Raw genomic sequence first — 13,961 nt, 5'->3', positions numbered from 1 at the left:
CAATTTAAATTGTAAAGTCTGGCTCCAGCCAGTGGAGACAAGACACAGTAGCAAGGCCAAGCTGTGTAAAGGATAAAAATTGCTTCCCTCCATTGTTCAGGTGTGCTCTCACCATTGTTCCATCTGCGAGGAGCACCCTTTCTGCAAAAAGTAAAATTGCCTTGCTAAAAAAAACCTTTTTGTCTAAATGCTATAGTACCAAAAAAACAAGCATTCTGTTTCTAAATAAACATTTTACTTATAACAGGAGTGGAGGGATTGGGATGAGACTATGCCTTCATAGAGAGCCAGTGGGCCAGTTTCCACTAACTGCTCAGGGTCCCACTAGATTGGACCCTAAGCTCCTTCAAGGGCCAGAATCATGTCCTTGTAGCCCTAGAAACCAACACATAGCCAAGTACGTGGGCTTGGACCCACCCCCTGATGGTCTGTGGGGTCCTGTGTGACCTGCCCACCACTCTGCCCTGACCTCACTGGTTCTCACCCTCCCCATCGCTCATTCCACTCAGCTGCAGGGCCACTCACTGTTGCTGGGACCCCCAGACACATCCTACCTGCAGGTATTTCTGTACTCTTCCCTCTCTAGACATCGCAAGTCATGCAGTCCCTTCCTTTAAGGCTTTGTTCCAAGCCACCTTCTCAGGGAGCTCCCCCTGCCCCGCTCTCCCCACCTACTCTATGTTAATCCATGTCCTTACCACCCTCGACGTGCTATAGAGTTGGCTCATCTGTTGGGTATTGTCTGTGTAACCTCTCTGCTAGACTAGTTCCCAAGAGCTGTGTCTAACACTTAAATGGCCTCAATAAATGTTTGTTGAGTGATTGGGTTAATCCTAATCATAGTTACCATTTATTGAAAGCCCAAGGCAGGTGCTTCACAGCTCAGTCATTCTCACAAAGATCTTTTATGGAAGGTGCTGTTGTCCCATTTCACAAACAAACAACCTGAGGTTCACAGAGGTTAATGCAACTTGCCAAGGTCCTGAGCTGACTATAGAACTCTGATTCAAATCAGGGGCCTGGGGAGTCCATACCGGGGAGTCCAGGCTTTTCATAATATCCCACAGGTGTGTTGTACTCTTACACTGAGCAGTTTTCCTGACCCATGCTACCTTGTTCAGCTTCACTCGGGGCCAATCCACACATAGAAGCAGGGAGCCAGGATGTTGGCTTAGGGAGAGGTGGGGTGAGCAAATCCATCTTAGTCCCTTTGCTGCTTAGGGACTTTTTGTTGGAAAACAGAAAAAAAAAAATTTTTTTTTTTTTTTTTTGAGACAGTGTCTCGCTGTGTCGCCCAGGCTGGAATGCAGTGGTGCAATCTCGGCTCACTGCAAGCTCCACCTCCCGGTTTCCAGGTTCACGCTATTCTTCTGCCTCAGCCTCCCCAGTAGCTGGGACTACAGGTGCCCGCCACCATGCCCAGCTAATTTTTTTGTATTTTTAGTAGAGACGGGGTTTCACTGTGTTAGCCAGGATGGTCTTGATCTCCTGACCTCATGATCCACCCACATCAGCCTCCCAAAGCGCTGGGATTACAGGTGTGAGCCACCACGCCTGGCCCCCCAAAATTGTTTTTAACAGCCCCGTCAGTGGCATATGAGATTACGCAATTCCCCATACACTCATCAACTTTGAGTATTAATCAGATTTTACACATACACACACGGATGTTAATTTTATAATTATTGTTTACCTATGCTTAACTAAATCATAGTGCAAATTCAGTAGGGCTCTCTATTCTCACCCATTTTCCTAAAGTTTTCTCTTATTTGTGCCCTTAAAATTTATAATCATGAGATGTAATTATTATGCATTTAATCATAACCTGTTCCCTTTAGGATGAAGCAGCATTTACTCGAGGAAGCTGAGCTCCCACCAAACCACTGCTTTTCGCTTCTTGCCAAAGGTGTTGCCTTCCCTTCTGAGAACTATTTGCATTCTCTGAGAAACAAAGATTGGAGCTAAAAAACAACAACAACAAACAAACCCAAAAAAACCCAGCTTATTAACATTCCACTTATTACAAAAGTATAAAACCAGATCTAGACAACAAATAGGAAAAATCATTTAACCTCTCAAGTAGGCAAATCAATATAAAATTAAAGCAACCTGCTATTTTGGGACCACTTTCGTAAATTTTAAAAATAATAGAGCTTAGTGTTGGTAAGGTGTAAAGCAGCAGGCATTCTTACAAACTGTGGGGTGAGCAGTAACTGTTACAACTTTTCTAGAGGGCAATTAGCAGTAGATATCAAAAGCCTTTACATGTTCTCTTTAATTGAACTTCAGTCACAGGAACTACTCTTTAAAAATTATCATGAATGTTGGCCAAAATGTGCATACATAGATGTCCCAGACATCATTGTTTATAACTGTTTTAATTTTGAAAAACTGTCAACAACCAAAATGTCAAGAGAACGTTAAATTATGGAGAATGTGTACACAGTATTATTCTAACTGTATAAATGTCAAAATCAGGTAAAACTAGACAGTAGATTGTTTGGAGGATATATTCATATATAATAAAATCATTGGCTGGACACGGTGGCTTATGCCTGTAATCCCAGCACTTTGGGAGGCCAAGTCGGGCAGATCACCTGAGGTCAGGAGTTTGAGACCAGCCTGACCAACATGGTAAAACCCCATGTCCACTGAAAATATAAACATTAGCCAGGCGTGGTGGCAGGTACCTGTAATCCCACCTACTTGGGAGGCTGAGGCAGGAGAATTGCTTGAACCTGGGAAGTAGAGGTTGCAGTGAACCGAGATCGCGCCATTGTACTCCAGCCTGGGTGATGAGAGCGAGACTCTGTCTCAAAAAAATAAAAAATAAAAATTTTAAAAAAAGTAAATCCATCAAGAAAAGTGAGGATGATTAACAGACAATTTGAAATAGTGTTTCCTGGAGACAGGAATGAGAGGGGATTTGATAAGGGAGGAGGAGTTCTGGGGCGCTTCTGAAGTCCTGGTGATGTTATTTTTCTTAAGCTGAGTATGGGCGTGTGGATGTTAATTTTATAATTATTGTTTATTCCTATGCGTTATATGTACTCTTTTGTTATACATTTCTTGGCAAAAAAGAAAAAAATGAAGAAACAAAAAATCAAATTATTTGCTTAGCTTACAAAAGGCATCCACATTTTGTGGCATTTTAAAAAGGCTGATAATCTGGCTGGGCATGGTGACTCACGCTTGTAATCCCAGCACTTTGGGAGGCCGAGCTGGGTGGATCACGAGGTCAGAAGATTGAGACCATCCTGGCTAACATGGTGAAACCCCATCTCTACTAAAAATACAAAAAATTAGCTGGGCGTGGTGGCAGGCGCCTGTAGTCCCAGCTACTCGGGAGGCTGAGGCAGGAGAATGGTGTGAACCCGGGAGGTGGAGCTTGCAATGAGCGGAGATTGCACCACTGCACTCCAGCCTGGGCAACAGAGCGAGACTCTGTCTCAAAAAAAAAAAAAAAAAAAAAGGCTGATAACCACTAAGCTTACCAAACATAGGCATGGTTCTAAGTCTTTTTCCAACCTCACCACGACCCTGTGAAATAGATCCCCATTTTACAGATGAGGAAACTGAGGCTCTGGAGGGTAAGATAATTTCTCAAGATCACACAGCCACTAAGTGTCAAGGCCAGGCACTGGAAGACTGCTGGGTGGCCTCATCACTCACCATCTTAACCACTTTGCAGAAATGTTCTCTGTGTGTTCTTATCAGGATTTATTATTTTTAATTTAGCTGTGGCTTCAGTGGACTCTGGGTTTTCTGCCCTTGTAAAATAAAAGGGCATGAAACTTTGCTTGCAGTTACAGGAGATAAATTTGTGACCTTCAGAGAAAGTCGCTGGCAGAAGGCTCCCTGCCTGCCTTGAGTTTTTCCTCTGCTGTTGCCCAGATTGACTTTCTTTCAAACCCAGACTGCGCCAATGGCTTTAATAAAAGTCAGCCTGAGTTTTGGGTTGCTTTTCTGGGCCAGAATCTTTTGGTTGACTCCATTTGCTGCATTCAGCTTGTAACCTGCTCAAAGGCTCTGTTCTGGCTCCAGAGAAAGCAGAACCAGCAGCCCTGCCAGGGCGATGGTGGTGGAGCCATGAGTTATCTGGGAAGGAATGCACTTGACGGATGAACGGGCTCTGCTCTCCTTTCATTATGAGGGTGTATCCTCCCGCTCCCTGCTCAGCAGACACAGTGGTTGAACTACTCAGAGACACAAGCATACCTTATGGCCCAAAGATTTAGGAGCCCAGGTCTACTTCCAGGTCTGCTTCTGATGTGTGATGCAATTTGGGGCATGGCTCAACCTGCCTTGACCTTGGTTTATCCACTTGTAAAATGATGAGTAATGACAGTGCTTCCTGGATTCTTTATAATTCTGGGTGCCAACCTGGATGAGCCCAGCTGTGCACTTTTCTTTCTACCTACACGCCGACAGCTGCGCACCCAAGGAGCAAGGTGCATGGCAGGGCAGCCCTAACCCCAGGACACTCACGCCTGCATGCTGGAGATTAGGTCTGCCCTGTTGTGTTCCCAAGTCCAACTGTGCCCATCACTGCCCAGCAATCCTGATGTCTTTTCGTGATTTATATGGTTTTTTTGCTCTCTACAACAAACATTTCATACCTCCTCCAGTCTTTTCAAACCTGCTCTTCCTCCTCACTCTCAAGAAATATCCCTTTTACTCTACCAAGAAAGAAAAGAATCAGGTTGAAATTTCCCAATCCTCCTGATACCAAATTAACCAACTGCATTTGCATCCAAGTGGCTCTCCTTTCCCCACCTGCAATAGAAGAAGCTGATGCCTTCAGCAATACTTGGGATCCTGCCCTCCCCTGCCTTCTGTGTTCCTTATTCTATCACTTATCCTTCCTCACATATGCATTCAGCCTCTACTTACCTGGACCCTTGAACACATTCCAGTCTCCTGTGATAAAACACCTTCACTCAACCTTCCATTCCCCTCCAGCTCCCATTTTTCTCTCCCCACCTCAGCTAATCTTTCTATTTTGTTTTGTTTTGTTTTGTTTTGTTTTGAGATAGAGTCTCGCTCAGCTGCCCAGGCTGGAGTACTGTGGTGCGATCCCAGCTTACTGCAACCTCCGCCTCCCAGGTTCAAGCGATTCTCCCACCTCAGCCTACCAAATAGCTGGGATGACAGGTGTGTGCCACCGTGCCCAGCTAATTTTTGTATTTTTAGTGGAGACAAGGTTTCGCCATATTGGCCAGGCTGGTCTGGAACTCCTGACCTCTAGTGATCCGCCTGCAATGGCCTCCCAAAGTATTAGGATTACAGGCCTGAGCCACCGCACCCGGCCCCTTACCTAAGTTTTATTAGTTTTCTGCACTTGGCATTCCTGCCTTTCCCCTCCTACTCACACAGCCCTCCCTCTCTGGCTCCCCACCCCTTCACCCTGCAAAAGAAGGCCCCTTCTCTTCCTGCCCTTCTGTACATTCATATTTCAGCTATGTCTCATCTAAATAGCACAGTCAGATGTTTTTAAAAATCCAGTCATTGACTTTTTTTGTAGTATGTAATCTGTTCTAGTTTATTGTAACTACTTTTTTCTCCTGCTCTGTGTTACTGTCTCTACCCCCTTCTTTTCATCATTCTTTTTGGATTAAACAAGTCTGGCTTCTGTCATTTCTGGGGGGCAATAAAATGGTTAAATCTTACTGTTTATTCCGTCATAGGTAATAGATCCTTTTTTTTCTCTACCATTAAGATTTTCTCCTTGTCTTTGATTTTAAACAATTTTATTATGATATACCTATGTATAGTTTTTTAAAAAAACATTTTTCCTCTTAAATCTGTGGTTTATTGTCTCTTGTTAGTCTTTAGAAATTCTTAACCATTATCTCTTCAAATATGTCTTCTGCCCCATTTTTCTCTAGATGAGAGTCCAAACATACACTTTTTCGTTATGTCCTGTATGTCTCTCTCCCTCTCTCTCTCTCTGTCTCTCTCTTTCTCTCTCTCTGTCCCATCTTTCTGAGATGGGGGTCTCATTCTGTTGCCCAGGCTGGAATGCAGTGGCACAGCCCTAGCTACTGCTTCCCAGAACTCTTGGGCTTAGCAGGAGCACCCACTCACTATGTTGTGCAGACTGGTCATGAACTCCTGGCCTCAAGCAATCCTCCCACTTTGGCCTCCCAAGGCACTGGGGTTACAGGCATGAACCATGGTATTTGGCCCTGTATGTCTCTTATACTCTTTATTTTTCATTCATTTTATTCCCCTGTGCTTCACTCCAAATATTTTCCATTGACCTGTCTTCCAGTTTACCAATCCTCCCTTCAGCTAAGTCTGATCTTATGTTAATTTAATTTGTTGAGTTCTTCATTCAGTTGCCTTACTTTTTAGGCAACTTACTTTTTTTGAGATGAAATCTCACTCTGTCACCCAGGCCGGAGGGCAGTGGTGTGATCTTGGCTCACTGCAACTTCTGCCTCCCAGGTTCAAGCAATTCTCCTGCCTCATCCTCCTGAGTAGCTGGGATGATAGGTGTGCACCATCACACCTGGCTAATTTTTGTATTTTTAGTAGATTCAGGTTTCACCATGTTGGCCAGGCTAGTCTCAAACTCCTGACCTCAGATGATTTGCCTGCCTCGGCCTCCCAAAGTGCTGGGGTTATAGGCGTGAGCCACCATGCCCAGCCAAGGCCTTAATTTCTATTTGATTTATTATTATAAATTCTAGTCCTCTGGAGAAATTTCTGTTTGATTCTTTATTATACATTCCAGTTCTCTGGAGAAATATATTCTTGTCATGTATTTTCTTGACCATATTAGTTACAGTTATTTTACAGTTTATATCTTTCAGTGCCAGTATCTGGATCACCCATGAGACTATTTTTATTGTGCGTTTTTTCCTCTTTGTTTTTGGTCACTTACTCTTGGATCTTAGACTTAGGATGACTAACCACCCTGGTTTACTCAGTACTCACCTGGTTTTAGCAGTTCAAGTCTTGAATCCCAGGAAATTCCTTAGTCCTAAGGAAACCAGGACACTTGGTTACTTTTTAGTCCTGGTATGCATGGCAATCTTTTCTTGAATGCTGGACATTGAGTATGAAAAACTGGGATAATTTGAGATTCAAAAATATTAGATTGCTAGAAAAGTAATTGTGGTTGGACCATGAATTTTATATCATTGTAACTAGGCTCAAACACATCTTTTATTAATAAAAGTGGGATCTGTTACGATCGACACATTTTTGCCAACAGGAAATAAGTTTGTTTATTCCTGTACCATAAAAATCTGTGCTTCGGGATTCGATGAACTCTTGGAAAGCATTTTCTGCATCCTTCTGGTTGTGTTTTCCCTGCACAAAGTTCTCAAGATGCTTGAAGAAGTGGTAATCTGTTGGCGAGAGGTCAGGTGAATATGGCGGATGAGGCAAAACTTTGTAGCCTGATTTATTCAACTTTTGTTTTGTTTTTTGTTTTGAGATGGAGTCTCGCTCTGTTGCCCAGGCTGGAGTGCAGTGGCGCTATCTCAGTTCACTGTAACTTCCGCCTCCTGGGTTCAGGTGTTTCTCCTACCTCAGCCTCCCAAGTAGCTGGGATTACATGTGTGCACCACCACGCTCAGCTAATTTTTGTATTTTTAGTAGAGACAGCATTTCACCATGTTGGCCAGCTGGTCTCGAACTCCTGATCTCAGGTGATCCGCCTGCCTTGGCCTCCCAAAGTGCTGGGACTACAGGCGTGAGCCACCACGCCTGGCCTTGTTCGACTTTTGAAGTGTTGGTTGTGTGACGTGCAGTAGGGCATTGTCATGGAGAAGAATCGGGCCCCTTTTGTTGGTCAGTGCCAGCTGCGGGCATTGCAACTTTTGGTGCATCTCATTGATTTGTTGAGCATACTTCTCAGATGTAATGGTTTCGCTGGAATTCAGAAAACTGTAGTGGATCAGACTGACAGCAGACCACCAAACAGTGACCATGACCTTTCTTTGGTGCAAGTTTGGCCGGGCGCGGTGGCTCAAGCCTGTAATCTCAGCACTTTGGGAGGCCGAGACGGGCGGATCACGAGGTCAGGAGATCGAGACCATCCTGGCTAACACGGTGAAACCCCGTCTCTACTAAAAAATACAAAAAACTAGCCGGGTGAGGTGGCGGGCGCCTGTAGTCCCAGCTACTCGGAGGCTGAGGCAGGAGAATGGCGTGAACTCGGGAGGCGGAGCTTGCAGTGAGCCGAGATCTGGCCACTGCACTCCAGCCTGGGCGGCAGAGCGAGACTCCGTCTCAAAAAAAAAAAAAAAAAAAAAAAAAAAAAAAGTTTGGCTTTGGGAAGTGCTTTGGGTTTCTTCTCAGTCCAGCCACTAACCTGGTCATTGCTGATTGTCATATAAAATCCACTTTTTGTCAGACATCATAATCTGATTGAGAAATGGTTCACTGTTGCGTAGAATAAGAGAAGACAACACTTCAAAATGACGATTTTTTTGATCTTCACTCAGCTCGTGAGGCACCCACTTATCGAGCTTTTTCACCTTTCCAATTTGCTTCCAATGCCGAACAATCGTAGAATGGTCAGCGTTGAGTTACTCAGCAACTTCTCGTGTAGTTGTAGGTTCAGCTTCTATGATTGCTCTCAATTGGTCATTGTCATCTTCCAATGGCCACCACTACACTCCTCATCTTCAAGGTTCTCGTCTCCTTTGGAAAATTTCTTGAACCCCCACTGCACTGTATGTTGCTGAGCCAAGTGCGTTGTGGATATTGCGGATTGTCTCCGCTGCTTTACGACCCATTTTGAACTCGAATAAGAAAATTGCTCAAATCTGCTTTTTGTATAACATCATTTCCATAGTCTAAAATAAACATAATAAACAGCAAATAACCCATTATTAGCAAAAAATAATAAAGCAAGAAATGCCCATTAAAATGATGTATGACATAACCACATTTATTTAAGAATGTATTCCATTATCAAACGGCGAATTCCAACAATGTAAAAACCGCAATTATTTTTGCACTTTTATTATGCTTCATAGAGAATTTACTTTTGCTCTTAACACACAGAGTGGAGGCAAAGAATCTTTATCTAATCTTTATCTAGTCTGGGGCTGAGCTAATTCAAAACTGGGTTTCTGTTGATGAAGACAGGTCCGTTTCCAGGTGACTCTTCTCCTAGTAAGAAAGTCTTTGGAGGATCCCAGCTGAAGGTCTAGATATTTACTAAGCCCCTTCCCTGTGATAAGCCTGAAGGCCAGTTTTTTTCCTTTCTAGTAAGATGAAACTGCTGGAAGCTTTCCTTTTTTTTTTTTGAGATGGAGTCTCGCTATGTCACTCAAGCTGGAGTGCAGTGGTACGATCTCGGCTCACTGCAACCTCTGCCTCCTGGATGCAAGCGATTCTCCTGCCTCAGCCTCCTGAGTAGCTGGAACTACAGGCGTGTGCTACCACGCCTGGCTAATTAATTTTTTTTATTTTTAGTAGAGATGGGGTTTCACCGCGTGAGCCAGGATGGTCTCGATCTGCTGACCTCCTGACCTCGTGATCTGCCTGCCTCAGGCTCCCAAAGTGCTGGGATTACAGGCGTGAGCCACTGCGTCCGGCCACTTGGAAACATTCTTAAGCTTCTCAGCCCCTCAGCCACAGCTTCCAGTTCAGCAAACACCTTGAGGAAAAGGCAGCGTCGGGGGTACTCGTGGATTTGCCCTGTCTCTGGGACCTTGGCTCCTCAGGTTCCCCATGACTTCGTAGCCTTGAATGCTGATTTTGTCCCCCAGTCCCGTTAGACTGCTGAAACTCTGCTCAGCTTCTCAGTCTCTTTGCCATTTTATTTAGATGACGATTTGGCCGTCCAGCCCTTGGACGTGCAGCTGCAGTCATTCAATGTGTTCCTGATACAAGGAGAGTCAAGCAGGTCAGTAGAATAGAATCCAAAGTCCTGTGTTGCTTACACAGGGACCTATGCCTTGAAGTGAAAGGCAGCTCCAGACGTCAGGCTTACCTCCATGTGCTTCTCAACATCCTGGCTTCTTGCATCCTGGTGGTCTTGGCAGCTCTACAATGTCTTGAAATAGTTTGGTTGTCTAATTCAGCTAATTGTTCTCAGCAGAAAAGTGTGCGTAACACCATTTAGTCTGCCATAGCCTGAAGCTGAGTCCCATGACGAATGCTGTATTATTCATTAGCCTCTCCATTCATCCACCTGGTTCTTCTCTCAGGCCGCTCACACCTTTTGCCAAGCTCCTCTATCCATTCTCTTCTATCTCATGCTGGCACACCAGTCCATGCCTTTTTTTTTTCTTTTTTTGGTAGAGAGGGGGTTTTACCATGTTGGCCAGGGTGGTCTCAAATTCCTGACCTCAAGTGATCTACCTGCCTGTGCCTCCCAAAGTGCTGGGATTACAGGCGTGAGCCACTGTGCCCGGTGTATGCCTTCTTGAGCGTGTAAAAATTTTACATTATTTTCCTTTTTAACAGTGGGATGGTGTTGGCAGGTGAGATTCTTCAGAGCCAGTGACTGGATGTGGTGAAGCTTGTTTTGTTCTTGGCATTCATCAGTTCAGGTTCCAGCCTGTCTGATGACTTGTTGGTATTATTTTTTGTTTGTTTGTTTGTTTGTTTTGAGACAGGGCCTCATTCTGTTGCCCAGGCTGGAGTGCAGTGGTGCAACTTCGGCTCACTGCAACCTCCGCCTCCTGAGTTAAAGCAATTCTTATGCCGCGGCCTCCCAAGTAGCTGGGATTACAGGTACATGCCACCTGCCTGGCTAATTTTTGTATTTTAGTAAAGGTTTCACCATGTTGGCCAGGCTAGTCTCAAACTCCTGACCTCCAGTGATCCACCGGCTTTGTCCTCCCAAAGTGCTGGGATTACGAGGGTGAGCCACCACGCCCGGTCTCAATTGTTGGTTTTGTTTTAATTTTACCTTTCCCTCGTGGTTCTGACTTTCTGCCCCCAGGCTTGTTTCTTTTTTTTTCTTTTCTTTTTTTTTTTTTTTTTTGAGACAGAGTCTCGCGCTGTCACCCAGGTTGGAGTGCAGTGGCGCAATCTCTGCTGCAAGCTCTGCCTCCCCGGTTCATGCCATTCTCCTGTCTCAGCCTCCTGAGTAGCTGGGACTGCAGGCGCCTGCCACCACGCCTGGCTAAATTTTTTTTTTGTATTTTTAGTAGAGACGGGATTTCACTGTATTAGTCAGGATGGTCTCGATCTCCTGACCTCATGATCCACCCATCTCGGCCTCCCAAAGTGCTGGGATTACAGGCGTGAGCCACCACGCCCGGCACTCCCAGGCTTGTTTCTTAGTTCCTTTTCAGGATGTTTTATAGTGTGGAGTAGCTAGTTGGGAATTCGAAGTATAAATCAGTTAGGCTTCTCTTCCTATAAAGACAGCACAGAGATTGGTAATGCAAATGTTGGCAAGTATTTTAGCACGTTTAATAGTGATGAGGTGGCTTATTGTATCTTTTAGGCCCAGGAATTTTGTGCTAATTAATGGCGTTGATTAGCCTCTCCTTATCTGCATCGTATAAGCTTGGAGTACCCTAGATTGTGATGATAGTTTTATTTTTCATTTTAGGTAACCAGAAAAATTTAAATACAATTTACTGTCACCTGGGGTAGACACTTTACTTCCTTTCTTCTATTTATTCCTCACCATAGCCCTACGAGATCAGTATGGTTTTTTCCAGTTAGACTTTGCCACAGCTAATGAGTGGCAGCACCGGCATTTGAGTCCAGGTCTATCTGATTCCCAGTCACAGCCACTTAGCCCCAGACTGTGCTGCTTTCCGCATAGCTGTCCTGCCATGGATTTTATCTTGGCCTCCTGAGAGTGATCTTGCAGAATTGCATAGGAGCTAGTCCATTTCTCCCCAAGCAATTTGTATTAAAGAATGAGATTGTACAACCTTTATTGCTAGACAAAAACTATATCCAGGCAAGAGAGGGCCTTCTGAGGATTCTCTGTCTCCTTGGGATAGAACATGTGGCAACTTACTTTGCCTAAGTACAAGCTGGTGCATTATTAACTTAACGTGAGTCAGGATACATGCTCTGTATGAGGTTTTATTTATGTGCTGTCTTGAAACCAGAACATCAGAAAAATGAATTAACTGTGAAGTAACTTATTATATCTGTTGTTCTTGATTTCAGGGAAGTTTAATTAGCATTGATAGCACCTGTACAGAGATGGGCAATTTTGACAATGCTAATGTCACTGGAGAAATAGAATTTGCCATTCGTTATTGCTTCAAAACCCATTCTTTAGAAATATGCATCAAGGCCTGTAAGAACCTTGCCTATGGAGAAGAAAAGAAGAAAAAGTGCAATCCGTAAGTTTTTTTTTTTTTTTAACATAAGACATATTGATTCTAAAATTTATATGAAAAAGTAAAAGTCTAAGAATAACCAAGACAATTATTTAAAAGAAACAAAAATGAGAAGGCTTACTTCAAGAATTATTATAAAGCTGTAGCAGTGCAAACAATGTGTTATTGATACAAGGATAGAACAAGTCAGGAGAGTAGAATCAAAAGTCCAGATACAGACCTTAGTGTATATGAAAACTTACATGATCAAGGAGTGTCTTCATCCATTTCGGCTGCTGTGACAGAATACCATAGACCAGGTGGCTTTTAAGCAAGACAAATATATATCTCACAGTTCTGGAGGCTGGGAAGTCGAAGATCAAGGTGCTGGTAGATTTGGTATCTAGTGAGGACCCCCTTTCTGGTTCTTAGATGGCTGTTTTCTTGTGTCCCCACATGGTAGAAGGGACAAGGCAGCTCTCTGAGGCCTCTTCTATGAGGGCACTAATCTCATTCATGAGGGCTGCACCCTCATGACCTAATCACCTCCCAGAGACCCTACCTCCTAATACCATCACACTGTAGGTTAGGCTTCAACTATGAATTGGTGAGTGGGGTGGACATAAACATTCAGCTGAGGAGCTATTACAGATGGGTGGGGAAAAGTGGACTTCAATAAATGATGTTGGAAAATTTGGCTTTCCACACAGGAAATACAAAATGTAAATCTTGACTCACACAATCCATAAAGAGATTTAAAATGTTATTCTCACTGATAGATATGAAAAGGTGTAGCACCATTATTATTATTATTATTATTATATATTTTTTGAGACAGAGTCTTGCTGTGTCACCCAGGCTGGAGTGCAGTGGTGCGATCTCGGCTTACTGCAACCTCCGCCTCCCGGGTTCAAGCGATTCTCCTGCCTGAGCCTCCCAAGCAGCTGGGACTGCAGGCATGCACCACCATACCCAGCTAACTTTTGTATTTTTAGTAGAGACGGGGTTTCACCGTATTGGCCAGGCTGGTCTCAAACTCCTGACCTCGTGATCCACCCACCTTGGCCTCCCAAAGTGCTGGGATTACAAGTGTGAGCCACCGCACCCAGCCAGCACCATTATTTTAATGTACATTTCCCTTATTACTGACAAAGATGAGCAACTTGTTTAAAAATAAATAAATAAATAGACACAGGGTCTCACTATGTTGCTCAACCTGATCTTGAACTCTTGGGCTCAAGAAATTCTCCCGCCTCAGCCTCCCCAAATGCTGAGATTACAGGTGCAAGCCCAGCCTTTTGAGCCACTTCTTATATATGCATTTGCCAGTTAGGTTTATTTTATTTTATTTTATTTGAGACGGAGTCTTGCTCTGTTGCCCAGGCTGGAGTGCAGTGGCATGATCTCGGTTCACTGCAACCTCCGCCTCCTGAGTTCAAGCAATTCTCCTGCCTCAGCCTCCTGAGTAGCTGGGATTACAGGGGTGGAGTGCAGTGGCATGGTCACGGCTCACTGCAGGCTCAAGTGATCCCCCTGCCTCAGCCTCCTGAGTAGCTGGAAGGCACATGCCTGTAGTCCCAGCTATGTAGGAGGCTAAATTTGTAACTTTTTTTTCCAGCTAGATTTTTTAACTTATTTTTGTAGAGAAAGGGTTTTGTTCTGTTACCAACGCTGGTCTCAAACTCCTGGGCTCAAGCC

At 44.2% G+C, this 13,961-nt stretch overlaps 1 protein-coding gene across 19 annotated transcripts in view; it reads left to right on the top strand.

Annotated features, from left to right (window-relative positions):
• The window catches only part of SYTL3 (synaptotagmin like 3), a 119,800-nt gene that overhangs the window by 88,183 nt on the left and 17,656 nt on the right, over nt 1–13,961 (top strand). For all 19 annotated transcript variants that reach the window (XR_002521689.2, XM_021937701.2, XM_017958179.3 and 16 more), the window contains one exon: nt 12,109–12,287. Coding sequence is in view for 18 of the 19 variants with exons in the window: in XM_021937701.2 (XP_021793393.2) it covers nt 12,109–12,287 (179 nt within the window). In the remaining variant the exon portion in view is untranslated. The remainder of the gene's footprint in view (nt 1–12,108; nt 12,288–13,961) is intronic.

The sequence above is a fragment of the Papio anubis genome, chromosome 6 (genome assembly GCF_008728515.1).
Source record: "Papio anubis isolate 15944 chromosome 6, Panubis1.0, whole genome shotgun sequence".
NCBI classification, from domain to species: domain Eukaryota; kingdom Metazoa; phylum Chordata; class Mammalia; order Primates; family Cercopithecidae; genus Papio; species Papio anubis.
This window is presented reverse-complemented; position numbering and strand designations above follow the sequence as displayed.